A 27,856-nucleotide genomic window follows, 5' to 3' on the forward strand; every position below is an offset into this window, starting at 1 on the left:
TTATTTATCTATTTGTTTATTCAGTTTCCAGTGGGACAGTGGACATTAATCAACTGTTTTAAATTCTAGTCAAGTAAAGTACCTGAAATAGCTTGTTGTTGAGTTTAAAAGTCATAATTACAAGTTTTCAATTTTTCCATACAAGCATATGGACTGGTATGACCATTTTGCTGGAGAAGCCAGGAGGTCAGGACTTTCAGATGACATCCCAACATTATTTATAGGCCAATATTTTTTCTTAAGGATGAGGGAGAGCTAAAATAATTATTCTTAAAGTAATTTGTAAAGATATATTTGTGTTTATATACATTAAATAAGAGGGTCTGATCATTAATAAACATGATCAGGTCTGAGCACAGATTATACAGGCTATGGGTCCAACATATTTCTTTATGACTGTAGTGAACCAAACAGAAAGGTAAAGACAAGGTATAAAAATAAGTCCAATGTAATAAAGTCAAAAATAAATGTAATTTAACAAAGGCTCAAATTAGGTGAATCAGTAAACAAAAAAACGTCAGGCCCAACTGGGGTAACTTAAATCAAACTGAACAGAACAAAACCAACCCCACCAGACAAAGAACAGGAGTGTTACGAGGGCCAACTAAAACTGAACACAAGAGGGGAGGATTACACTAAATACTTAACTAAACTACTAACTTAATCAAAATAACAAGAAGGCAAATAAGTATAATACAGAAAATAATAAGTGAAAATAAAGTGACCTTAAACAAACTAGACAAACAAACTTGGTAAAACTAACTAAATATTGCTCCCCTCTTTGTTCGGCGTGGATGGTCTCTGCCAAGGGTCTTTCCTCTGGCCACTCAAACCAAAAAAAAAAAAAAAAAGAACAAGTGTAAGTAAATAATTCAGACTTATATTAACTAAAATGTGTGCACCCAAATTAGAATGTAAGTCTAAATAAAAGCATTAAATTAAACTATATGTGCTGTAATTAACTTAATGTAAATGAAATGAAATGAAATAATACTAACACTGTGGAGTGGTGGCAGAGGGATCCACCACAATAACTATCATGAAATCAATGGCAAACTTATCCCCCATGAGAGTATGACTTCATGTAGAATCTGAAAACCACCAACACAAACTTGATATAATGAAACAAGACTTAAAAGTTTTATTATCATCTTGTGTTCAGGGACGATGGCACAGCTCCAGAGGCTGCTCAGAGGATGTCCATGCAGAGACACCTGGAAGGAGAGATGTCCCACCACCTCAGCAGAGAGCAGACGTGATGTGAGTGAAAACAGATAAAGAGAATGCACAAACACAATGTCTGATAGTATTCACTCAGGGAAGATGCTGTTTACTTGTCTTTATGTGTTGACAGGAACAGTACATCCAGTGCCAATGCTCTTTACTCCACTGTGAACCTCCCCAAACATAAACAAGTATGTATTTAAGAACAGAGCAATAATGAGAAGGTCCCTTCACCAAGTAGTAGGGATGGGACAAGATCTTGTGAGATCAAATTACCACAAGATTGTGCACTCTGGAACAGTCTTCCTGAACATGTGAGACAGGCCTTTGATGTTGTTTTAAATCCAGGCTCAAAAATTTCTGTTTAACTGTGCATTATGACTGAAAGGTTTTCATTCCGCACTCTTCTCTCCAATTTATGTCTCTCTTTTTTAATTTTAATCTTCATGATTATTTATGTTTTGATTTGTTTTTATTATGATTTTAATGTATTTCTTATTCTGTAAAGCACTTTGAATTACTTTGTGTACGAATTGTGCTATACAAATAAACTTGCCTTGCCTTGACTTGCCACTCCAGTAACATGGATTCACGCAATTGTGAGTTCACAAACTCATGAGAATCCATCTTGGCATGATAGCAGGACACAACAGCTGGTGGGCGACCAATCACAGAGCAGCATTGAGGTTTGTGTGGAATTCAAAGAACTCAAACGGACCAAAACTAATTTTTTTTTTCATGTGAAAAAAGAAGCAGAAGGTGAGAGCTTTGTGCATCTGTGGATAGAAAAGATGTCTGTACTTTTGTCTCAACTGGATTTAACTAAAGTTTGAGTTTTTTGGCTTGGTCCACTGTTGTGACACTTTGACCAATCTGATTCAAGTAATCTCCTTGACACTGCATGTTTTCTGATCACTTTCAGCGAGAGCCATCCCACATTAATAATGGTATTTTTGTTAATGTATTTAGGACCCCCTCCCAGACGAGCTGCTACATCTCAAGGGGCTTCCTTTTTAAATAAAGAAATAAATAAATTGTAGAACTGAATTCAGAGTGACACACAGATGAATCTGTTTTGAGGCAGATTCTTTTACATTTGGACAAACATAAACCTTCACATTAAGGGTTAAATGCTGATGAGTTGCATTTTTTCAGAAGCTGTGCTCCAATGAACATTGGAAATAAAAATAAATCGTGTCTTGTCCCACCCCGACTAAGTAAAAGAACTGTCTATGTGTTGTGTGTAAGGCTTGGGGCTTGAGTTTGTCAAAAATCTACGAGTTTCAGTGTTTTTTTTTGGTTTTTGTTTGTTTTGTTTGTTTGTTTTTGTTTTTTTTGACGCCACAGTCTAATTCATGACTCAACTTTTTCACTATTTCACTTCTCAGAGCCGTCCTGGCACAAGTGATGAAAACATCGCCTCATTCTTCTACGCCTCAGTGCACTTTGACAAGAACCCATCGTAAGTTCCACACAGTAACATGAGTAAAAGTCCATTCAAACAGTCACATTACAATCTGTCTGTAGGACTCTGATCCCCAAAGAAAGAGAGGAAGTCGTCTACTCCACTGTAAAGAAGCATCATGAGGTAAACCAAGTGTCACCAATGCACTTTTTACACACATTTTGGTTAAAGCTGCACTATGTCACTTTTCTGGTGGAGCATCCACCACCTGATGTTTCCATGGAGAAGTTATTATCTTATCTACAATTTTCCACACTATGGTCAATGTATTAAACTTATCTACTTTCAGAGGCAGGTGGTACTTAACATTTACTTGAGTAACTTTCTAAAGAAGTACTGTTCTAGCAATATACTTTTACTCCTATTTGAGTAATATTTAACTTAAATAAAAGTTTTGGTTACCGTAAATTCTGGACTATAAACTGCTAATTTTTTCTCACACTTTGAACCTTGTGGCTAATAAAATGATGCTGCTAATATATGGACAGATTCTTTGTTTGGCACATTGTCCATTCATATATACAGTCTGTGGTTTGGCAACACAGCAGATACACGCAGCCTGAGTGCAGAAAACGCCGCAGTCTGTGCGGTTCACACATGGATCTATTGTTAACGTGAAGGTACAACACTAGCTAGCGATATTGTCAGTGCACTCAAATACTTTATCACCGTGTGATAAAATAAGTTATGATGCTAAATGAACATTAGTGAGGGGGATATCTCTTACCTGTATGCATAAATGATGAGAAGAAACATCTCAAACTTCAGTAGCTGGACATCCACTCATACCTGATCTCATACACACACTCCTCGTGGAAAACACACAAAGTGCAGATGATGCAGCTTTTAAGTTAATGACAATTAATGTGGCTGTGGAAGAAGGAAATCAAGCAGCTGCACGTGAGCTCAGCATCAATGAGTCAATGGTGAGATTTTGGCGACAGCAGCGTGACGAACTGACTCAATGCAAAAAGACAACAAAAGCTTTCAGAGGAGATGAAAGCAGATGCCCGAACTTGAAAACGTCCTTGAAGACGTGGACACCTGCAGCTTATATTCAGTTGTTGCCTATATATGTACAATTTTAAAATTTATTTGATGCAGCTTATATTCAGGTGCGCTCTATAGTCTGAAAAATACGGTACTCATCTCGACATTGAGAGGAGCAGCTGAGGTGGCTCAGGCATCTGTTACTGTGAGGGTGTCGCCTCTCCACAGATTTGACCTGTAACGTGGCCTGGTAGCATGACCAGCTTTGGGACAGAGCAGACAGATGTTAAATGCCATCCTGTGGAAAACAAATAATAAAAGCAATTACACTTCCATAAAAATAACTATAAAAGTTACATATTGCAGCTTTAAAGACAGTTTCAGAAACCTGTGTATTATTTTGTGTTACAGGAAGCAGGAGATGTCTATGAGAATGTTAGAAAAAAGGTGGATTGTTCAGCTGCAGCAGACAGCAGTGAGGATGAGGTGGATGTGAGTTACTCCAAGGTGAACTTGAGGAGTCGAGTGACGGCAGCGGAGGAGGAGTACTCAGAACTCAACTTCTAAACACACTTAGGATCTATTGACTCTGTGCACAGAAGTATGTTAGCTAGCTCACTGTGTCTCAAAACTAACAGTCACTAGAGTTAAATTATTTTACATGTTGTCAGTGACATCCACCCACAACTCTCTGTCCACTGCCTTATCTTTAAGTATTTATCCATTTTAGCACGACTCAGCAAAAACACATAGATATACAATTACATAGGAAGTAGTGAGTCTAACAGTGTGTTTGCCGGGCCTGTTGTGCACAGAGAATATTACAAGAAACTCATGAAATACTGTAAATGAAACCAGGAACACCTCACCCTTACACTGCCTACAGACGCCACATCTCAACCCATCTTCACCACAGCAGCAGAACCATCAGCCTCCTCAGTCTCTCCTTCTCCTCACTCATCTGTCTAAGTCTGTTGAAGTCTCTCCTGGTTGAATCATTGTGTTACTGTGTGGTCATTTTGTATTAGCTCTGCCTTTCACACAGCTTTTAAATTGTGTTTTGTTTTATTTTGGGGGGATTTATTCTTTTTGTATGCAAAGATATTTTCAATAAAGTGGTTTGTAACGTTATAGCAATATTTGGTTTAACAATAACTTTTGTATATAGTAATACACTTTATCACACAATCTGTATTAAACAAACACATAGTTATATATAGTTATTTGTGTCACTATTGCTTGTACATGTGATGTGTCTGGCTCTACACACAACACTCTTGTATAATTTAGCACATTTTTCTGCAACGTCATGTCACATTGAAAGAGGAAGTCTGTCTGAGTGGAGGACTACATTAATGTGTTGTTGGTGTATTTCTTGTTAACTATCTACTCTGAACAAAGGCTTCAAGGGTAAGTCATTTTTTATTGATGCTTAGTAACATAAAGTTTACATACTATTTTGAGTCCATATATTCAACACTTGTACTTTGCTGATACTAAATAAACACTTATATTAAAAATACATCAGTCAAATGAATAAACAATAAATCAGCTCATTAACTCTTTAATATGACCTTAACTTATCCATAGTTAAATGTATTATGTATTTTGCAGAAGTTAAAAAACTCTTGTAACCTCTTTGGCAATGATCTTAATTGTCAATGTGATTTGTTTTAATTTCTTACCATCTGCAGTATATAAAGACAGTTTGGTGCATTTACTGCTCAATGCTCAAAACCACTATATGACATATATATACTGTATGTATAATGTTCAACATACAACTACTTGACCCAGATAACTTCTCTCAATCAACTACTGTGGGACATGCAAAGAATATTGTTCTGATAAACCACATTTAATCTTAGGAATTTCTTATTTGAGGCAAAAACAACTGGCTCTACCACACATGATGCAAATGTGAAAGTACATCCAAACAACCAGTGTTTTCACAAAGGGATTGATTTTATTTTATTAGTGTCAGGATGTTTGTTTCTGGTGTAAGTGTCAAAGAGGACCATGAATCTGAAATGTAAGTCACAAGGGTTTATGGAGTCTGGAGCTGTATGTGTGTGCATCGTTAGCATTAGTACATCAAGATAAAAGTGTGACAATAAAGTGTGTTGCTAAAATGTGAATATTTTACATGAGCTTCACAAGAACATGTGTTGTATTTCCAGTGTTAATAGGAGGAAGGTTGGACGATGATGATCCTTCCAATCAGCTGTCTCATTCTTCTTGTGACAGGTATAACACAATGATGATAGTCTGTGTGGTTGTCAGTGAGTAAAAGTAAATTTTTTTTTTTTTTTTTTTTTTTTTTTTTTTTTCCATCAGCTGTTCCCTGTTACTCAGTCAGTTATAGAAAAATAGAAACAACTTCCCTGAATGTCTTTGTGGGGACATGTGTGGAGATCTTTCTAATGTTTATTGATTAAATTTATCTTTTCATGTCTTTATCTTTTCCTTCAGGTGTTCCATGTTACTTAGTCAATTATATAAAAGTAGAGACAACCCCACTGACTGCTGTTCAGGGGACATGTGTGGAGATCAGATGTAAAGTCACTGGAGTTTTACCTGATGAAGATGCTCTGTGGTTCTGGATGAAGGATGGAAAATGGGATGAAGGCAAACTCAGTGGCACCATTGTTTACAGTAACAAGCCCACAGAACAACACATCAGTCCACAGTTTAGAGATCGAGTCAATTACACTGGATCTGCACAATTAGCAAATAGAGCCTCATCCTCCAATAATCCATCATGCAGTGTTAAAATCTGTGATCTGACAGAACAGGACAGTGGAGAGTATTTTTTCAGATATATCTCTAAGGAGCGGGACTTTAAATGGAATACAAATAATGCTGTCATTACAGTCACAGGCAAGTACATCTACTGTCACTCTTTCATTTAGAATCATGGCTGATGATTGAATTTTTATGTAGAGTTTAGATTTATTTATTTATCGTCTTTTTGGTTAATGTCTTTATTATCTTTTATGAATAAATTATAATCACTAATAAAACGTCTTTCCCTTCTCAGAAAACCCATGTCCAATCACATTCAACAAACCAGCATCTGTAGAAGAGAATCAAACCATCACTCTCACATGTTCTACTCCGAGATCATGTTCTGAAAACTTGGAAATTCAAACTGTTCCTCCGTCTGGTTTAAGAACATCTCAGTATGGTTACAGTTATTCTGCTACTGCATCCTACAGAGCCTCATGGACGGACGACGGCAAAGAGTTCACCTGTCAAACACGAGGAAACAAGAACCCACAGCTGATGAAGAAGATCACGATCTCAGTGGAGTGTAAGTTTAGACTTGGACTGTTCCTTTAACATGTGCAGGCGACTAAAGACATATGAAATTAAAGACACTATATAATTGTGATATATCTACATTTATGTAGATTCTCCTCATGGAACACAGGCAGTAATGAGCTCCACTAGTGTTAAAGAGGGTCATTCTGTAACTTTGACTTGTTCGGCCAAAGGAAATCCGGCCCCAGTCTTTACCTGGTACAAGAACAACCAGAGGAGTTCCTCCTCTCACAGTGGAGCCATTTGGAAAATTGACTCAGCTCAGACTGAACACAGTGGAGAGTATGTTTGTACTGCTCAAAACAAACATGGGACAGAAAGATCCAACTCTGTCCACATAGATGTTCAGTGTAAGACACTTTTATAACAAAGTCATTATACACTAGAATTGGCTCATACACTTCCCTTTTGTTTCAGATGCACTGTTGTAGAGGTGAGAGTGTCTTCACCTCAAACCTCCATATAAACAAGACCAGACATTCCTAAATGGAATGAGACAGAAAATTTGTTAACATAATGATGATTTTATGGAGGAGTTCAGGAAAAGAGTCTGTCTTCTATAGTCACTCTACATTTCCATAAGTACAGTATTGTGTGTCTGCAGATGCTCCTCAGAAGGTGAGAGTCCAGGCTGATCCAGGTCTGATGGTCAAAGAGAACACAACACTGACGTTACACTGCAGCGCTCTGAGCCATCCTCCTGTGAGCTCAGTGACCTGGAGCAGGGGCCCCATGGGGCATGGAGTCCCTTGTGCACACGGGACCCACCTTCAGTGTGAGCTCAGTCAGTGTGAACGACAGTGGCCTCTACAGCTGCACCGCCCACAACCAGGTCGGACAAGGAACGTCTCCACCAGCTGAAGTTCAAGTCATGTGTGAGTATGTTTAAACAGAAAACTTAGTCTGGCACTAATGTGTGTGTGAATTCCACACTTAGTAAGAGCGCCTTGTGCATGTTGAGTTGGTCCAAATCAGGCTGTGGTGCTGAGAGCAGAGGAGGAGCAGGACCCTGATGGGAGCAGCTCAGTGACTCTGAGCTGCAGCAGCCACAGCTTCCCCCCGGTCAACCTCTACACCTGGTACAGGAGGACGGAGGACGGAGAGCTCAAAGTGTCTGAGAACATCAACTACACTGTGCTGTCCACACAGCCCGGAGTCTACTACTGCACTGCCAAGAACCAGATCAGTGAGAGCACGTCTGAGCCAGTCAGCCTCTTTCTACAGGGTAAGGAGACACTATAACACCTTCACCACATTCAAGTAGACAATAAAGTCAAGAACAATCTGAGAACTTTGGCTACAACTGAAATCCAAACATAAAAAAAGATCAGATTCACAGGGAAGAGCATGTACAACCATATTAATGACCCATTAATAAACCTAAAAGAGAAAACAATGTAGTGATGCATATTAAAACCACATTTTTGGTACAAATGTTCATGCTTGTCCTGTTTTGGTCCTGGTTTTATCCCAGTTTAGTCCTGATGTAGACCAGGTTTGTTTCTGGTTTAGCCCTGTTCTGGTCTAATTCCAGGTTTAGTCCCAGTTTAGTCCTAATTTTTCACAAGTTTTGTTCCTAACGGCTGCACTCTCTGAAGTTGCTTGGCTTGTTCGCTTAGCCTTAACAATTCCAGCCTGAATCATCTTCAGGTCGATGAAGCTCCTGTCTGTTTCAGTGTGTTTGTAATCTAACATTTATTTGTCCGACAGAAAGATACTTGAAGTTTATCTACCCTGCTTTTAAACTGGCAGTTATAGTGTTGGTTCCTGTTTTTATTTACAGGTATGTTGCCATTAAAGAACATAAAAATGAAAAATCTTCATCCTCTGTAACATGATTTCATGTTCATCTTTCAGACTGGTGAGAGACCTTAAAAACAAAGTCCAGGACTCAAGATGCTACTTCAAACCAGTGTCAGGTAAGTTGTTGCATTCATTAGATCCATCCTAAACTGTACCTTTCTGTTACATCCAATACCAACTGTAAACTGTTTTCCTCTGTATCTTAGGAAACTTCAGACTCGTATGAGAACATCAGCCTGGGACAAATGGAGACAAGTCCTCAGCGCTCGGACAGAAGTGAGTCAGAGGTGGAAATAGATGTTTGCAGGTCCCAGGTGAAGTTCAGGACCACAGAACTCAGACTGTCAGAGGAAGAGGAGGATCTGTAGACAAATAATACAAGCACTGTGGAAAAGTAAATACAATCAAAACCTGTTGAATACGACTGGACAAATGTTGGACTTGCATTTTTGTTACTTTTAGCTTTCTTGTTATCTTAAAGTGAGACTAAACACCTCATCTCCATAAACAACCACATTTGAACCAGAGCTGCTGAACTGGGCAGTACCTGGAGGACTAAAGAAAAGAGTGAGGCGGGAGGAGGGGCGGGGCCTGGAGGTATAAGGAGCAGTGTGATTGGTCTAACAGGATCCACAACACTTCACACTCCGCCCCTGCAGCCAGGTTTTTATCATCAGAAACCCCTCACTTTAATGAAGACATCCTGTGTGATGTCACCAAGTACTTACATTTGTAGTGTGCACTGAAGGGAGCATACACACATTTTTGAACACAAAGCTGTAAAAATATGTAATTAAAATAGTCAGAAAATGTCTAGGAACAGCGGATAATGATTTTAAAACAACATGCATACAGTTTAGTTGCAAAAGTTGATTTAGTGTTTAGTTCCACTTTAAGAATTGTGCTTTAAAGCTGTTTATTTTTTATTTTTTATACCAGTAGATGGCAGATGTGACCTGTTTATTTTGTGTTTTTTCAATTACTGTACATTAAACTGACTTGTAAAGGCATTGACAATATTTTTTGTAAATCACTGGACACCAGCAGAGCCAACAGGACCAACAATTGATTTGATTTGAACCTGACATAAACTTAGGAACTGAACATTTGTCAGTAGTTTTTTGGAGGAGAAATTTCACTTCTTTGTCTATAGTCGGTCACCACAGCAAATGTAAATATGGTGCTGCCTCATGTGACTGAAAGGAAAAGCAAAACAAAAATTCTACATGTTTTTTGATCAATAACCAAAGCTGGACTGATACTTTCACAGAAGTGCACCAGTAAAGACCCTTTTTTCACTTGTGCTTTAAAGAGAAACTGTGATGCTATTTTTAAATGTTTCATGCTTGAATTTCCTCATTTGTCCAGACAAGATAAGACAGGTGAGTAGTAAGTGTTTTTTTGTCCCAACTGCTACAATATTATGTTATTGCTTGTGCTGGAATGTTCCACAGTAAGGCATTTAACCATCTATGTTCATGAAGACAAGCAGATGACTCCACCAGACCATCAGCCTCCTCAGCCTCTCCTTCTCCTCACTCATCTGTCTAAGTCTGTTGAAGTCTCTCCTGGTTGAATCTCTGGGGTCCCTTGAATCATTGTGTTACTGTGTGGTCATTTTGTATTAGCTCTGCCTTTCACACAGCTTTTAAATTGTGTTTTGTTTTATTTTGGGGGATTTGTTCTTATTGTATGCAGATGAACTAAAGATATTTTCATTAAAGTGGTTTGTAATGTTATGGCGATCTTTAGTTTAACAACAACTTTTGTATATAGTAATACACTTTATCACACAATCTGTATTAAACAAACACATAGTTATATATAGTTATTTGTGTCACTATTGCTTGTACATGTTGATATGTCTGGCTCTGTAAACAACACCCTTGTACAATTTAGCACATTTTTCTGCAACTTCATGTCACATTGAAAGAGGAAGTCTGTCTGAGTGGAGGACTACATTAATGTGCTGTTGGTTTATTTCTTGTTAACTTTCCACTCTGGCTTCAAGGGTAAGTCATTGTTTATTGATTAGAGTAACACAAAGTTTGCATACTATTTTGAGTCCATATATTAAACACCGGTACTTTGCTGATACTAAATAAACACTTTTCTTAAAATAGCTCAGCTCAGATCTTCATCAACTCTTAACTTATCCGTAGTTAAATGTATTACGTATTTTGCAAAAAACTCTTGTAACCTTTTTGGCAATGATCTTAATTGTCAATGTGAGTTGTTTTACTTTCTTACCACCTGCAGTATATAAAACAGTTTGGTGCATTTACTGCTCAATGTTCAAAACCACTATATGACATATATATACTGTATGTATAATGTTCAACATACAACTACTTGACCCAGATAACTTCTCTCAATCAACTACTGTGGGACATGCAAAGAATATTGTTCTGATAAACCACATTTAATCTTAGGAATTTCTTATTTGAGGCAAAAACAACTGGCACTACCAGACATGATGCAAATGTGAAAGTACATCCAAACAACCAGTGTTTTCACAAAGGGATTGATTTTATTTATTAGTGTCAGGATGTTTGTTTCTGGTGTAAGCGTGTATGGAGTCTGGAGCTGTATGTGTGTGCATCGTTAGCATTAGTACATCAAGATAAAAGTGTGACAATAAAGTGTGTTGCTAAATGTGAATATTTTACATGAGCTTCACAAGAACATGTGTTGTATTTCCAGTGTTAATAGGAGGGAGGCTGGACGATGATGATCCTTCCAATCAGCTGTCTCATTCTTCTTGTGACAGGTATAACACAATGATGATAGTCTGTGTGGTTGTCAGTGAGTAAAAGTATATATATTTTTTTTTTCCTTCAGCTGTTCCCTGTTACTCAGTCAGTTTTGCAGAAATAGAAAGAACCTCCCTGAATGTCTTTGTGGGGACATGTGTGGAGATCAGATGTAAAGTCACTGGAGTTTTACCTGATGAAGATGCTCTGTGGTTCTGGATGAAGGATGGAAAATGGGATGAAGGCAAACTCAGTGGCACCATTGTTTACAGTAACAAGCCCACAGAACAACACATCAGTCCACAGTTTAGACATCGAGTCACTTACACTGGATCTACACGATTAGAGAATACAGCCTCATCCTCCAATAATCCATCATGCAGTGTTAGAATCTGTGATCTGACAGAACAGGACAGTGGAAAGTATTTTTTCAGATATATCTCTAAGGAGCGGGACTTTAAATGGAGTACAAATAATGCTGTCATTTCAGTCACAGGCAAGTACATCTACTGTCACTCTTTCATTTAGAATCATATCTGATGATTGTATTTGTAGAGCTTAGAGAGTTTTAATTTGTGTGTGTGTGTGTGTGTGTGTGTCTGTGTGTGTGTGTTTTTTCTCAGTCAAATTATCAGCTGAAGCAAATTTTATTCTTATCTTATCAGAACTTCTTTCTCTTCTCAGAAAACCCATGTGCAATCACATTCAACAAACCAGCACCTGTACAAGAGAATCAAACCATCACTCTCACATGTTCTACTCTGAGATCATGTTCTAAATACTTGGAAATTGAAACTGTTCCTCCTTCTGGTTTGGAAACATTTCAGTCTAGCTTCAGTTATTCTGCTACTGCATCCTACAGAGCCTCATGGAAGGACGACGGCAAAGAGTTCACCTGTCAAACACGAGGAAACAAGGACCCACAACTGATGAAGAAGACCGCGATCTCAGTGCCATGTAAGTTAGGACACAGAGATAGATTTATATAGCTACTCCCCATGCTCTGATTTCCCCCATCAACCCTTAACATGCTACATAGGTCTCCAAGAAGAACAGCTGATAGCCAGTGTTGTGCCTGAACGAGTTCAAAAGAACACGCTCACTGAACACGTTCATTTTTCAGTGAACTTTGAATTGAACGTAACACATTTGTAAATCAAGAACTTGAACATGAATTCGTTCAAATTATGTGAGATGAACGACGTACGTCACTGTTGGGGTTCAATTAAATGTCGGAATTAGTTTTCACCTGATGAGTCGCGTGCCAAGATCTGCTCACACTTTTTAGTTTCAATGTAGACCTGATACAAGAGGCTTAACACTCCCAGTCAGGTTTGATTGTCTTTCCCACTGAGAAACACAGAGCCTTGCCGCACGTGTACCTCCTGCTGCAGCTGCCGGTGGAGTCGCCTTTGCGTTGACGTGCGGCTGTGGTTTCGCCAGGGTGCGGCTCTGGCTCTGTGTTTCTCAATAGGAAAGCATTAATTAACAGTCGTTCTGGACCTGGGCTCTTTCACACGATACAGAACTGCCCCGGGAGAACGTTGTGCAGATGGTAAACGCACAAATACAACGATAGATGCATGCTCTCTATATATTTTGGTGGGGATACGTGCCTACACTTTTGTAGAGCGTCAAACAAATAGGATGGATCCTGCTGCTCCATACGTGCTCCTAGCGTGAGGTCACTTTCAGTGCATTCTACAAATTACGCATCCAAAAGTTGCTGTGACATCCCTCTGTCATAGAAAGAACACATAGTTGTGTCCTTTAGTCCGACAGAAGCTGCTGCATAAGCCACAAGGAAAAAGCAGCTTTTTTCGAGCAGTTTATGCAAATTAACCATGCGATTTTAAGTTTCGTTTCTGTAAGATGTAAACAAATGTGGCAAAGCTGAATTAAACACATTATAATATCAAACGGACTGATGTGGCTCTATAGTGGCTATGGTATATATATTGTAAAGATGTTGTAAACTGGAAGTCAGTTTGAAAATTAAGTTCAGCCTTTCATTTACATATCTCACCTAAAACTAAAATGGACTGAACTTTGAACTAGTTCAAAATTAAAGTCGTGAACTATGAACGTGAACTGTTCACTTTGAACATGTGTGAATTGAAGTTTGAACTAGTTCATGAAAAGTGTGAACTTGTACAACACTGCTGATAACTAACGTCAATTAAATACAATCAATCAATTAACTACTCAACAGGAGGAAATTATCACTGGTGCCACAACCTGGTACAAAACATCTCTCCTGTTAAGGTTAATGTAAACTGTGCACTGTCCCTGTCTCATTAAATAAATAAACTAAATAAAATATCGCTGGTATAAAATTGAGCAAAGTGTCCTGGTGGAGACAGACGTGTGTTAAGACTCTGCAGCCTGAAGACAGTGGCTCTTACACATGCTCCGCTGAAAACACTGTGTCCTCTGCAAAGTCAGGACCTCTGCAGATAGATGTTGAGTGTGAGTTTCAGAACTGTCTCCCCGATGCATTTGTCAAAACAAATGTAAACAACATGTTAATGTGCAAAACTGTGGAAAAGTATTGATTTTATTGTTTCTGTTGAACAAAATTCAACACTAATCTTTATCAAAATTTTTACATTCAAATCCTTACGAGACCTCAAAATATGTGTGACTTAGTTTTACTTTTTACTCTTTAAGTACATTTTAAAGGTACTTTAATACTTCTTCTTCTACTAAAGTATTTTTTTCATGTGATGTTTTTACTTGAGTATTTCTTTGCTCCAGTATTTGTACTTTTACTTAAGTAACAAAATTGAGTACTTCCACCCCTGATCCTAAATGATGTCTGTTAATGAGCACAAAGTATTCTGCCAGTATCATCTGAAAACATGTACATAATATGAATTCTGTGTTAGTGTGTGTGACTATGGTGTTTCCTCCACAGATCCTCCCACCAGTCTGACTCTGTCCATGGACTCAGAGGTGACAGAGGGACAGAATGTCTCCATCACATGTCGTGTGGACAGTTCTCCAGTGTCCACCCTGACCCTCAGCAGGACCTCACAGGGTTCTCCAGTGGAGCTGCTCAGAGACACTGAGCACAACTCTCTGATCTACTCTGTCACTGTGACCTCTGCCCATTCAGGAGAATACACCTGCTCCTCCCACAACAGTGTGGGCTCAGACAGCACCAAGAGGTCACTCACCGTCAAATGTGGGTCAAGTTGGGTTTTACATGTTTCACAATCAGGCCAGCCTGTATTTCCTTTAAGAGCTTTATTTTTTTATTTTATACCAGTAGATGGCAGATGTGACCTGTTATTTTGTGTTCTTCAATTACTGTACATTAAACTGACTTGTAAAGGCATTGACAATATTTTTTGTAAATCACTGGACACCAGCAGAGCCAACAGGACCAACAATTGATTTGATTTGAACCTGACATAATCTTAGGAACTGAACATTTGTCAGTAGTTTTTTGGAAGAGAAATTTCACTTCTTTGTCTATAGTCGGTCACCACAGCAAATGTAAATATGGTGCTGCCTCATGTGACTGAAAGGAAAAGCAAAACAAAAACTCTACATGTTTTTCGATCAATAACCAAAGCTGGACTGATACTTTCACAGAAGTGCACCAGTAAAGACCCTTTTTTCACTTGTGCTTTAAAGAGGAACTGTGACACTATTTTTAAATGTTTAATGCTTGAATTTCCTCATTTGTCAAGACAAGATAAGACAGGTCAGTGGATTTTAAATTTGTTTTTGTCCAAACTGCTACAATATTATGTTATTGCTTGGAATGTTCCACAATAAGGCATTTAACCATCTATGTTCATGGAGACAAGCAGATGACTCCACCAGACCATCAGCCTCCTCAGCCTCTCCTTCTCCTCACTCATCTGTCTAAGTCTCTACTGCTTGAATCTCTTTTTTTGTGGTATATTTGATATTTTTCGGGGTCCCTTGAATCATTGTGTTACTGTGTGGTCTTTTTGTTTTAGCTCTGCCTTTCACACAACTTTTAAATTGTGTTTTGTTTTATTTTGGGGGGATTTGTTCTTATTTTAGGCATATGAACTAAAGATATTTTTTTATTAAAGTGGTTTGTAATGTTATCACACAGTCTTATACAAACACATAGTTGGATATAGTTATTTGTGTCACTATTACTTGTGTTATGGGGGCAGGCCAATCACACACACAACGCCCTGATACAATTGACATTTTCTCATTTCACACCAGAAGAGGAAGTCTAATGTCTCAGTGAAGGACTGCATTAATATGTTCCTGGTGTATTTCTTGTTCACTTTCTACTCTGAACAAAGGCTTGAAGGGTAAGTCATTTTTTATTGATTAGAGTAACACACACTGAGGGCAGGTGGGGACTTGAAACCCACAGGTCACAGTTAAATACATCACATTTAAGGACAAGGAAAGGAAAATTCTGGTACAAAGGACAGAGACGTTAAAATAACTGAAAATGTATGATAAAAATGTATTATCTGGAAGACTACTAAAAATTAATTACACAAACTCAAGCTATAAATACAAAAAGGGTATTTATTACAATTAATACATACAAATTTTAGTTTTAGAATATAAAGCTAAACAAATGATTTTATAAGCCTCTATTACTCACGGGAACCACCCAGGGCTGCTACCTTATACTTACCACATTTAGCACAGCAGACAGCACAGGAAATGAAATGTGCAAAACTAAACTGGTGAGCCAGTGCACTAAATCACCTGCAGAAGTGGTGGAATCTGACCATTGGGCCTGGTCCAACCACCAGTATGCACCCAGCCTCACTGGACATAAACAACACTTCATTGCACTGACTCAGTTGGTGCAAACTGCTGCTTTTTAAGTAAATAAACTATAAACCAATTATAACAAATGAAAAGAAAACTAGAAAAAATAGACAAGGTAAAAAACAACAACAACAAAAAGAACTAAAGTCAAACAAACAAGTAAATATGAAAACAAATTATTATTATAAAGCAAAACAAGAACTGTAGTAAAGCAAAATGTGCAATATGCAAAATGTAAAACATTACACAAAAATAATTAGTCAATTTTTCATTTGTGGGGGAACCAGACTTTCCCCCTTAATGATACAGGAACTAGATTTTATTAGGATTGTATAGAAGGCAAATTGATGTATTCCTACCTTCACAGCAGAACAAATCACCTTTATTGACAACTGCAGTGACACCATCAGGTGCTCTGCAAACAAACAGGTCTTTTAAATGAACCATCTTTGTTTTACAGAGTAGAAAGGGACCTTACCCTACTGTAAACCAGATAGGAGCAGACAGCAACCTTGAAAAAGAGATTTTGATCTCAACAGGTTTTTCACCTATTTAAATAAAGGTTAATAAATAAGTAAATAATGTTCAAGATACTGACAACACTTCACATGAGGACACATGTACATCTACTCAGCATTGCATCAGTGTTTTAACAAAGGTATTTTGTTATTTATGTGTTTACAAGAAAATGTGTTTTTCCATTAGACAATGAGGATCCTTCCAATCAGCTGTCTCATTCTTCTTGTGACAGGTATGACACAATGATAGTCTGTGTGGTTGTCAGTGAGTGAAAGTAAATTATTTTTTTTTTCTTTAGCTGTTTTCTGTTACTCAAACCGTTATGCAGAAATAGAATCAACCTCCCTGAATGTCTTTGTGGGGACATGTGTGGAGATCAAGTGTAAAGTCACTAAAGAGAGAGAATTACCTGATGAAGATGCTCTGTGGTTCTGGATGAAGGATGGACAATGGGATGGAAGTAAAATTGATTACAGTGGCACCATTGTTTACAGTAACAAGCCCAGAGAACTCCCCATCAGTCCACAGTTTAGAGATCGAGTCACTTACACTGGATCTGCACGATTAGCAGAATACAGCCTCATATAATAATCCATCATGCAGTGTTAGAATCTGTGATCTGACAGAACAGGACAGAGGAAAGTATTTTTTCAGATATATCTCTAAGGAGCGGGACTTTAAATGGAGTACATGGAATAATGCTGTCATTTCAGTCACAGGCAAGTACATCTACTGTCACTCTTTGATTTAGAATCATGGCTGATGATTGTGTTTGTGTAGCTTAGAGAACTTTAATTACAGAATTTAGAATAAGAATAATGTCTTAACAAAATAATCAGTACTTAAAGTAAATTAGAACTTTTTTTCTCTTCTCAGAAAACCCATGTGCAATCACGTTCAACAAACCAGCGCCTGTACGAGAGTCTCAAACCATCACTCTCACATGTTCTACTCCGAGATCATGTTCTAAATACTTGGAAATTCAAACTGTTCCTTGGTCTGGTGTAAAAACATCTCAGTCTAGCTCCAGTTATTCTGCCTTTGCATCCTACAGAGCCTCATGGAGGGACAATGACAAAGAGTTCACCTGTCAAACACGAGGAAACAAAGACCCACAACTGATGAAGAAGATCACGATCTCAGTGGAGTGTAAGTTTATACTTGGACTGTTCCTTTAACATGTGCAGGCGACTAAAAACATATGAAATTTAGCACACTATATAATTGTGATATATCTACATTTATGTAGATTCTCCTCATGGAACACAGGTCCCCTAACTGTCTCCCCTATGCATTTGTGATTGATGCAAATAAATGTAAACAAGACGCTAATATTATACAACTGTGACAAAGTGAGTGGGATGCTTCTACAGTACACATACAGTATATCAACAATTTTAACCAAATGATCCAAAAGAAAGCAGTGACAGCGCCTGTGGATACTGCCACACAACCAAACCCTAGGCCAATGTTGTTCTGTTTAATGTATTTATCTGGATTTTCATTGATTTTATGTTTATGAAAAAGTAATGAGGAAACTGTATTTGTTGCAGACAAACCAAAGAACACCAACATTGAAATTGTTGGTCAGAGCAGAGAAGTAGCAGTGGGTCACTCTGTGACTCTCAAATGTAACAGTGATGCCAACCCTCCTCCTCACACATACGATTGGTTTAAAGGCAGTCAATATCTTCAGAGAACAACTGAAAACAGACTGGAGCTGAAGAAAGTGCAGAGAGCAGACGAGGGCTGCTACATCTGCAAAGCTGCCAACAAACACGGACACGGCTACAGCACAGACCTGTGTATAAAAATGCTCTGTAAGTCACTCTGGGTCCTCACTCACTCTGGCTGTACTATAGTAATTTGTGACAGATAAGTGTAAGAAGTGCAGCTGATATATCTCTAACAGTAATCAGTGGTGTGTGTGTGATGAGTCTTAGGTGAGATGGGGAGGTTTATTTTCATTACTGGTGTGTGGAATTTTCAAGCTTTTATTTCGTGTTTTGATCTGCTGTTATTTGTGGAGATTTTTCACATCCTCACATCAGCACAGACCTACAAACCCAAAGCATGTGATACTTTTTGGCCAATGACCACAGCTGAAAGGTGAAAGGGAGACAGACAGAGAATTGACAACGTGCTGCTGCACATGGGCCACAAACCAGAACAGCGCATCATGACGCCAGATCAACACAGAGGGGCAGTGAGGAAGTCCTTGTGTGCAAGTGTTGTACACCTTTGAGTGGTGCTCCAGCTCGACAGCCTTTGGTTGCAGTAGGCTAACAGAAGTTGTGTAATCAGACACGTCAGTGGTGATGGTGGAGCCTGGGTACAGTGAGGATGGAGAGACCTGAGAGAAACAGAGAACAAAGATTCAAGAGATTTAAAGAAAGGCACCATGACACTGAACCAGTGCAGTGGTGAGAGTGAGGAGCTCTGTCTTGGCCTGGGACACAAACACAGATCATAAGGAGGATGATAGGAGTCTCTTTCCCCAAACTGCAAACTGCCCCCTCATTTTAACCCAGGCCCACCTAGTGTTTTAGTTCAGTCGCTCTCACTTCATTGATTTTATGAGTAATATTCCTAATTTGGCTATTATGTTTTTATTAATAAGCCCCAACCCATGCTACATGCACTAGAAACAAATATAGCTCATTATGAGATGTTTTGTAATGGGTCTGTGTTAATGTACATTCTACGTACATTTAGACTTGCGTGTGTTTAACACAATTCACAATTATTAGGTATAAACTGGTTTCAAATGCCAGTAGGCCACTCTTTCAACCATAAAACTCAGTTCAAACTACAGGCACCAGACTAATTTCTGAAGAATAGGCTGTTCAGATGAATTTAATCATTAATCCTAAATGATGTCTGTTAACACAAAGAGTCATGCCAGTATAAAAAACATATAGAACTGCCTTAATTCTGTGTTAGTGTGTGACTATGGTGGTTCCTCCAAAGATCCTCCCACCAGTCTGACTCTGTCCATGAACTCAGAGGTGACAGAGGGACAGAATGTCTCCATCACATGTCGTGTGGACAGTTCTCCAGTGTCCACCCTGACCCTCAGCAGGACCTCACAGGGTTCTCCAGTGGAGCTGCTCAGAGACACTGAGCACAACTCTCTGATCTACTCTGTCACTGTGACCTCTGCCCATTCAGGAGAATACACCTGCTCCGCCCACAACAGTGTGGGCTCAGACAGCACCAAGAGGTCACTCACCGTCAAATGTGGGTCAAGTTGGGTTTTACATGTTTCACAATTAGGCCAGTCTGTATTTACTCTAACGACTATTTAGAATGACATTTGAATACACTTACATGCTCTAAAAGATTCCGAAATGGAAGGAGACAGAACCTTAGTTGGCTTAATGATGGTGTAAGTTTTATTTGCATAGCATCACCAGCTTTCTGTAATCTTATGGAGGTGTTCAGGAATCTCCGTTGAAAAGAGTCTGTCTTCTATAGTCACTCTACATTTCCATAAGTACAGTATTGTGTGTCTGCAGATGCTCCTCAGAAGGTGAGAGTCCAGGCTGATCCAGGTCTGATGGTCAAAGAGAACACAACACTGACGTTACACTGCAGCGCTCTGAGCCATCCTCCTGTGAGCTCAGTGACCTGGAGCAGGGGCCCCACGGGGCAGGAGTCCCTTGTGCACACGGGGCCCACCTTCAGTGTGAGCTCAGTCAGTGTGAACGACAGTGGCCTCTACAGCTGCACCGCCCACAACCAGCTCGGACAAGGAACGTCTCCACCAGCTGAAGTTCAAGTCATGTGTGAGTATGCTTAAACAGAAAACTTAGTCTGGCACTAATGTGTGTGTGAATTCCACACTTAGTAAAAGCGCCTTGTGCATGTTGAGTTGGTCCAAATCAGGCTGTGGTGCTGAGAGCAGAGGAGGAGCAGGGCCCTGATGGGAGCAGCTCAGTGACTCTGAGCTGCAGCAGCCACAGCTTCCCCCCGGTCAACCTCTACACCTGGTACAGGAGGACGGAGGACGGAGAGCTCAAAGTGTCTGAGAACATCAACTACACTGTGCTGTCCACACAGCCCGGAGTCTACTACTGCACTGCCAAGAACCAGATCAGTGAGAGCACGTCTGAGCCAGTCAGCCTCTTTCTACAGGGTAAGGAGACACTATAACACAATGACAACAAAACAATTGGGGTAGTGGATGGATATTAAGATTTTATTTCATAAAATAACTAAATTAGCTGTGGAGCTGAGGAGCTGATGGTGTTTCTTCTCTGCAGAAAGCTTTGTGAAGTACACTGGCCTGGCTCTGGTGCCCCTGCTGATCATCTTATGTGCTTTCATTGTTTACAGGTACCATGAGAGATTATACTGAATAATGTTATAGGATTGCACAACAGATGAAACTGAGTTTAAATCAAGTACAAATTACAAAACAAAATCAGGAATGACAGAATTTTATCTTAATATCAGACACAAGTGTCTCTGTGTTTTGTTTTTCAGGCTGAAAATAAAGAGGTCTGTTGAAGGGGAAAGAACGAACAAGCCCTGGTGGAGGAGTTGTTCAAAGGCTCTGGTAATATTTTCTATATCTAGATGTATGACACAGTACTTATTTTTATTTGTCAAAAATATCTAAATGAATAATGCAGTTAGTTTGGCCCTGTGTCTCTTAAAGTGATTAAATGTGTTTTATGACAGTCTTCTTTAGTATTGAGCCAACTGTGGTCATTACATTTTTAAGAGTGGTTTACACTAGTCTAGGGAAGCCCATTTTCACCAGTAAATAAAAAATAAAAACCTCACAGGAAATCATCATTACAAGTTTAAAAGTCATAATTATGAGTTTTAAAGTCATCATTATTTTATTTATTTTGTTTTCAGTGGGACAGTGTATCTTAGACTTAGAGTTAGACAAACTTTATTGATCCAAAAGGACATTTTTTTGGACACAGTAGCTCACACATCACAAAATAATATAATAACAAAGAGTAAAAAATATAACTGGTAATAATAAGTTCTGAATAAGTAGCAAAAAAGATAGAAAGAGACAGGTGTCCAAAAAGGCATAATTCAAATCAAGTTTATTTATATAACACATTTAAAATAACTTCACCTGACCAAAGTGCTTCACGTACAAGTCAACAAAATAGAGGAAACAGTTACATATACATATATACAGATAACAGGTGAAAACTACAATAAAAACACCAAGATAACCTGACTAGCTACTACTCAATGCCAGGGACAAGAGGTGAGTTTTCAGTCTCGTCTTAAACTGTGTTACTGACTGAGAGGATCTGACAGGAAGAGGAAGGTTGTTCCACAGTCTTGGCGCAGCCACAGAAAAGGCTCTGTCACCTCTCGTCTTGAGCCTAGTTTTGGTCATGACCAACAGGAGCTGGTCAGTTGATCTCAGGGCTCTGGGAGGAGTATAGGGCTGCAGTAACTCCTTCAAATAGACTGGACCCAGAGTGCAAACATTTGAAAAATAACTAATAGCATTTTAAACTGCACCCTACATGAGACAGGGAGCCAGTGCAGGTCACACAGCACAGGTGTGATGGGTTCACGTTTCTTAGTATTTGTCAGCAGACGAGCTGCAGCGTTCTGGACGTGTTGTAAGCTCTGCAGGGAGCTTTGATCTAACCCTAGATACAAAGAATTGCAATAGTCCAGGCGTGATGTTACATAGCATGGATAGCTCTTTTGAACTCTGCCCGTGGGAGGTAGGGCTTTACTTTAGTGAGGAGCCTCAACTGAAGGAAGCTGGACTTAATCACAGTGCTAATGTGCTTGTCCAGTTTAAACATGGAGTCCACAATCACCCTAAGATTCCTCACTGCAGGGAGACAATAGGAGGACAGAGGACCAATCACACTGTCCTGCCCAAGCAGTGGGTTAGTTTGCCCAAACACCACAATCTTGTTTTTTATGAATGAAGGTTCAGGAAGTTTCCGCTCAACCAGGTCTGTACATCCTGCAGTCCTGCAGAGCTTTGATCGTGCTCTGGCTGTCAATTGCGGTCACTGACAGATACATTTGAATGTCATCTGCAAAACAGTGAAAAGTGACATTGTGCTTTCTACAGGGCATACAGAGCAGGTGCTAATGTATAACCCTGGGGAATACTGTACTGTAAGGGAGACACAGAGGAGGAGTACTGTCCTAAGTTAACAGAAAAACTCCTGTCTGACAGATATGACCGGAACCAACAGAGCGCTGTCCCCTTAATGCTCACATGTGTCTCCAGACGAGACAGAAGAATGCTGTGAGTCACCGTGTCAAAGGTGGCTGTTAAGTCTAAAAGCAAAAGAACAGTGGATTTCCCACAGTCAACAGTTAAAAGATCATTAAAAACTTTTAAAAGAGCTGTTTCAGTACTGTGCTGAGATTTAAAACCAGATTGGAATTTTTCACCAATGTCATTAAGATTAAGGTAAGCCTGTATTTGGTCATAAGTAACCTCTAAAATCTTACATTAAAAGGGCAACTTTGAGGTAGGTCTAAAATTACCAAGAACATTTGGGTCAAGATTAGGCTTTTTGATAAGTGGTTGGACTACAGCATATTTCAGGGCAATGGGAAAACAACCAGACATCAGAGACGAGTTCACAACATAAGTAATATAAGGTCCAATAGAATCGAAAACATCCTTGAACAGACGACTTGAAATAATATCTAGAGGACAGAAGGAAGGCTTTAGCTGTTGAACAATTTTTTTCAGGTCCAAAATAGACACTGGTTCAAAACATATATAGCTCCACTGTTGTCCTCTTCCTCCTGAAGTCAATCACCAGTTCTTTGGTCTTATCAATGTTCAGGGGCAGATGGTTTGCCTGGGAACACACCACAAAACTTGTACTCCAGCTCCTGTCCATCTCTGATACACCCTTCCACTGCAGAATCATCAAAGGACTTCTGCAGGTGGCAGAACTCGGAGAACTACTGGAAATCAGAGGTGCTTCCCAGTCACACATACTGAGGCCTGCCTGACAGGTAGTCAGTAATCCAGGAGACAATGGAGGAGCTGACACCCATCCTGAGCAGCTTCTCACTCATCAGAAAGGGCCACATTGTATTAAAGGCACTGGAGAAATTGAAAAAAAAAAATCCTTATAGAGCCCTTCATACTATCCAGGTGTGAGTGAGCCCGCGGCACAAAATAGATCATTGCATCTTCTGTGCCAAAATAGCACTGATATGCAAAAAACTCCAGGGATGGTGCCACTAGGGATCTGAGCTGAGTCTCTCAAACATTTTCATGAAAAGACACTTCAAAGTAACTGATCTGAAGTCACTGAGTCCAGATGGAATAGGCTTCTTGGACACTGGCAAATACAGGAGGTTTTCCATATCCTTTCAAGCTTCAGACTCAGAGTGAAGACAAAGTGCAGGATCTCAGTGAGCTGTGCAGCACATGTCCTCAGCACACGGGGGTTGACTTGGTCTGGTCCAGGAGACTTGCTTAGATGAACTTTCTCCTGCTGTTAATTAATCAACTGTTTTAAATTATATTAATGTAAATGTACCTGAATTGGCAAAATGTTGAGTTTAAAGGTCATAATCAGGAGTTTAAACATCATAATTACAAGTTAATAGTCATAATTACAAGTTTTCAAATTTGCCATGTAAGAATATGGGCTGGTGAGACCATTTTTCTGGAGAAACCATCCACCAGGAGGTCAGGACTTTCAGATGACATCCCAACATTATATAGGCCAATAATATTCCATAAAGATGGGGAACAGCTAAAAGAATTATTCTTAACATAATTAGTAAAGATATATTTGTGTTTTTATATAGCAAATACAAGGGTCTGATCATTAATAAAAATGATCAGGTCTGAGCACAGATTTTACAGGCTATGAGTCCAACATATTTCTTTATGACTATCATGAAATCAATAGCAAACTTATCCCTCATAAGAGTATTACTTCATGTAGAATCTGAAAACCACCACCACAAACTTGATATAATGAAACAAGACTTAAAAGTTTTATTCTCATCTTGTGTTCAGGGAGGATGGCACAGCTCCAGAGGCTGCTCAGAGGATGTCCATGCAGAGACACCTGGAAGGAGAGATGTCCCACCACCTCAGCAGAGAGCAGACGTGATGTGAGTGAAAACAGATAAAGAGAATGCACAAACACAATGTCTGATAGTATTCACTCAGGGAAGATGCTGTTTACTTGTCTTTATGTGTTGACAGGAACAGTACATCCAGTGCCAATGCTCCTTACTCCACTGTGAACCTCCCCAAACATAAACGAAGTATGTATTTAAGAACAGAGCAATAATGAGAAGGTCCCTTCACCAAGTAAGTAGGGATGGGACAAGATGTGCCACAAGATCTTGTGATTACCACACGATTGTGCACTCCAACAACATGGATTCATGCAATATTTGTGAGTTCACAAACTCATGAGAATCCATGTTGGCGTGCCCCCGTGATAGGACACACCAGCTGGTGGGCGACCAATCACAGAGCAGCGTTGAGGTTTATGCGGAATCCAAACTTGAAAAGCTCAAACAGACCAAAACAAACAAGGGAATGCTGACAGATGTGCTTCAGCCAATATTTGCATCAATACAGATTTTTTTTTTCCTTGTGAAAAACTTGCAGAAGGTGAGAGCTTTGTGCATCTGTGGACAGAAAAGATGTCTGTACTTTTGTCTCAACTGGATTTAACTAAAGTTAGATTTTTTGACTTATTCCCTTGTTGTGACGCTTTGACCAATCCAATTCAAGTAATCTCCTTGACACTGCATGTTTTCTGATCACTTTCAGAGTCATCCCACATTGATAATGTGTAGAACTCAATTCAGAGTGACACACAGATGAATCTAGTGTGAGGCAGATTCTTTTACATTTGGACAAACATAAACCTTTACATTAAGGGTTAAATGCTGATGAGTTGCATCTTTTCAGAAGCTGTGCTACAATGAACATTTGAAATAAAAATAAATCAGAAAGTGTGAGGCCAAAATTGAGGATTGGATTGCATGTATTTTTATAAATTAAATCTTGTCTTGTCCCACCCTGACTAAGTAAGAGAACTGTCTATGTGTTGTGTGTAGGGCTTGAGTTAGACAAAAATCTACTAGCTTCAATGTGTTTTTTTTCTTTTTTTTCCTTTCATTGTTTGACGCCACAGTCTAATTCATGACTCAACTTTTCCACCATTTCACTTCTCAGAGCCGTCCTGGCACCAGTGATGAAAACATCGCCTCATTCTTCTACGCCTCAGTGCACTTTGACAAGAACCCATCGTAAGTTCCACACAGTAACATGAGTAAAAGTCCATTCAAACAGTCACATTACAATCTGTCTGTAGGACTCTGATCCCCAAAGAAAGAGAGGAAGTCGTCTACTCCACTGTAAAGAAGCATCATGAGGTAAACCAAGTGTCACCAATGCACTTTTTACACACATTTTGGTTAAAGCTGCACTATGTCACTTTTTTGGAGCATCCACCACCTGATGTTTCCATGGAGAAGTTATTATCTTATCTACAATTTTCCACAGTATGGTCAATGTATTAAACTTATCTACCTTCAGAGGTAGGTAGTAATCAGTAGTAATTATATATTTACTCAGTAACATTTACTTGAGCCACTTTTTAATGCAGTACTTTAATAGCAATATACCTTTACTCTTACTTGAGTAATACTTTAAGTTAAATAAAAGTTTTGGTTCCTCATCTCGACGTGGAGAGGAGTAGGTGAGTTGGCTCAGGCATCTGTTCTGGACGCCTCCTGGGGAAGACCGAGGACATACTAGAGGAACTTTGTCTCTCGGCCTGGGAAAACCACGGGATCCCCCCAGAAGAGCTCCTACAAGTGTGTGTGGAAAGGGAAGTCTGGACCTTCCTGCTCTCTGCGACCCGACCCCGAATAAAGCGGAAGAAAATAGATGGAGTTACTCTTGAAGTTACTCTTACTTGAGTTTAGTAGTTTTCCCAATACTTTTTTACTACTTATTTGAATAATTTCTTGGACTACTTCTTTTTACTTCTATTTGAGTAATATTATTTTATAGTAAGTAACATTATGCTTACTTGAGTAAAATTTTTGGCTAACTGTGTCTCTCTTACATTGAAAAAACATCTTGTGTGTGTTTTACTGTGAGGGTGTCGCCTCTCCACAGATTTGACCTGTAACGTGGCCTGGTAGCATGACCAGCTTTGGACAGAGCAGGCAGATGTTAAATGCCATACTGTGGCATACTTAATAATAAAGCAATTACACTTCCATAAAAATAACTATAAAAGTTACATATTGCAGCTTTAAAGACAGTTTCAGAAACCTGTGTGTATTATTTTGTGTTACAGGAAGCAGGAGATGTCTATGAGAATGTTAGAAAAAAGGCGGATTGTTCAGCTGCAGCAGACAGCAGTGAGGATGAGGTGGATGTGAGTTACTCCGAGGTGAACTTGAGGAGTCGAGTGACGGCAGCGGAGGAGGAGTACTCAGAACTCAACTTCTAAACACACTTAGGATCTATTGACTCTGTGCACAGAAGTATGTTAGCTAGCTCACTGTGTCTCAAAACTAACAGTCACTAGAGTTAAATTATTTTACATGTTGTCAGTGACATCCACCCACAACTCTCTGTCCACTGCCTTCTCTTTAAGTATTAATATATTTTAGCATGACTCAGCAAAAACACATAGATACACAATTACACAGGAAGTAGTGAGTCTAACAGTGTGTTTGCCGGGCCTGTTGTGCACAGAGAATATTACAAGAAACTCATGAAATACTGTAAATGAAACCAGGAACACCTCACCCTTACACTGCCTACAGACGCCACATCTCAACCCATCTTCACCACAGCAGCAGAACCATCAGCCTCCTCAGCCTCTCCTTCTCCTCACTCACTGTCTCTCCTGGTTGAATTTCTTTATTTGTGGTATATTGATATATAGATTGTGGGGGGTTCCTTGAATTATTGTCTTACTGTGTGGTTCACACAACGTTTTAAAATGTGTCTTGTTTTATTTTT

At 39.2% G+C, this 27,856-nt stretch overlaps 2 protein-coding genes across 9 annotated transcripts in view; both read left to right on the plus strand.

Moving 5' to 3' along the window:
* The window catches only part of LOC110175080 (B-cell receptor CD22-like), a 39,313-nt gene extending 34,497 nt beyond the window's left edge, over positions 1-4,816 (plus strand). For both annotated transcript variants that reach the window (XM_055163540.1, XM_055163544.1), the window contains 5 exons: positions 1,163-1,260; positions 1,355-1,415; positions 2,613-2,686; positions 2,752-2,812; positions 4,091-4,816. In XM_055163540.1, coding sequence (XP_055019515.1) covers positions 1,163-1,260; positions 1,355-1,415; positions 2,613-2,686; positions 2,752-2,812; positions 4,091-4,246 — 450 coding nt within the window. In that variant the 3' untranslated portion in view covers positions 4,247-4,816. The remainder of the gene's footprint in view (positions 1-1,162; positions 1,261-1,354; positions 1,416-2,612; positions 2,687-2,751; positions 2,813-4,090) is intronic.
* A 136-nt stretch (positions 4,817-4,952) lies between these two features.
* Positions 4,953-27,818, plus strand: LOC129411761 (B-cell receptor CD22-like). Of its 7 annotated transcripts, none has more exons than XM_055163548.1 (15): positions 4,953-5,089; positions 11,510-11,576; positions 11,648-12,055; positions 17,740-18,012; positions 18,417-18,683; positions 19,834-20,103; positions 20,382-20,651; positions 20,738-21,001; positions 21,129-21,201; positions 21,352-21,424; positions 24,869-24,966; positions 25,061-25,121; positions 26,048-26,121; positions 26,187-26,247; positions 27,183-27,818. In XM_055163548.1, the coding sequence occupies exons 2-15, from the start codon at positions 11,534-11,536 to the stop codon at positions 27,336-27,338; spliced, it is 2,391 nt and encodes a 796-aa protein (XP_055019523.1). In that variant the 5' UTR covers positions 4,953-5,089; positions 11,510-11,533; the 3' UTR covers positions 27,339-27,818. The 7 variants fall into 7 exon arrangements, 6 of the variants coding, with proteins under 6 accessions (XP_055019523.1, XP_055019521.1, XP_055019520.1 ...); XM_055163546.1 differs by lacking the exons at positions 11,510-11,576; positions 11,648-12,055; positions 17,740-18,012 and adding exons at positions 5,860-5,926; positions 6,152-6,559; positions 6,720-6,992 and having other exon boundaries at positions 27,183-27,816; XM_055163545.1 differs by lacking the exons at positions 11,510-11,576; positions 11,648-12,055 and adding exons at positions 5,860-5,926; positions 6,152-6,559 and having other exon boundaries at positions 27,183-27,816.
* The last annotated feature ends 38 nt before the right edge of the window (positions 27,819-27,856 follow it).

The sequence above is a fragment of the Boleophthalmus pectinirostris genome, unplaced genomic scaffold, assembly GCF_026225935.1.
Source record: "Boleophthalmus pectinirostris isolate CB_2022bp ecotype Guang Dong unplaced genomic scaffold, ASM2622593v1 HiC_scaffold_6, whole genome shotgun sequence".
Classification (NCBI taxonomy): Eukaryota; Metazoa; Chordata; class Actinopteri; order Gobiiformes; family Gobiidae; genus Boleophthalmus; species Boleophthalmus pectinirostris.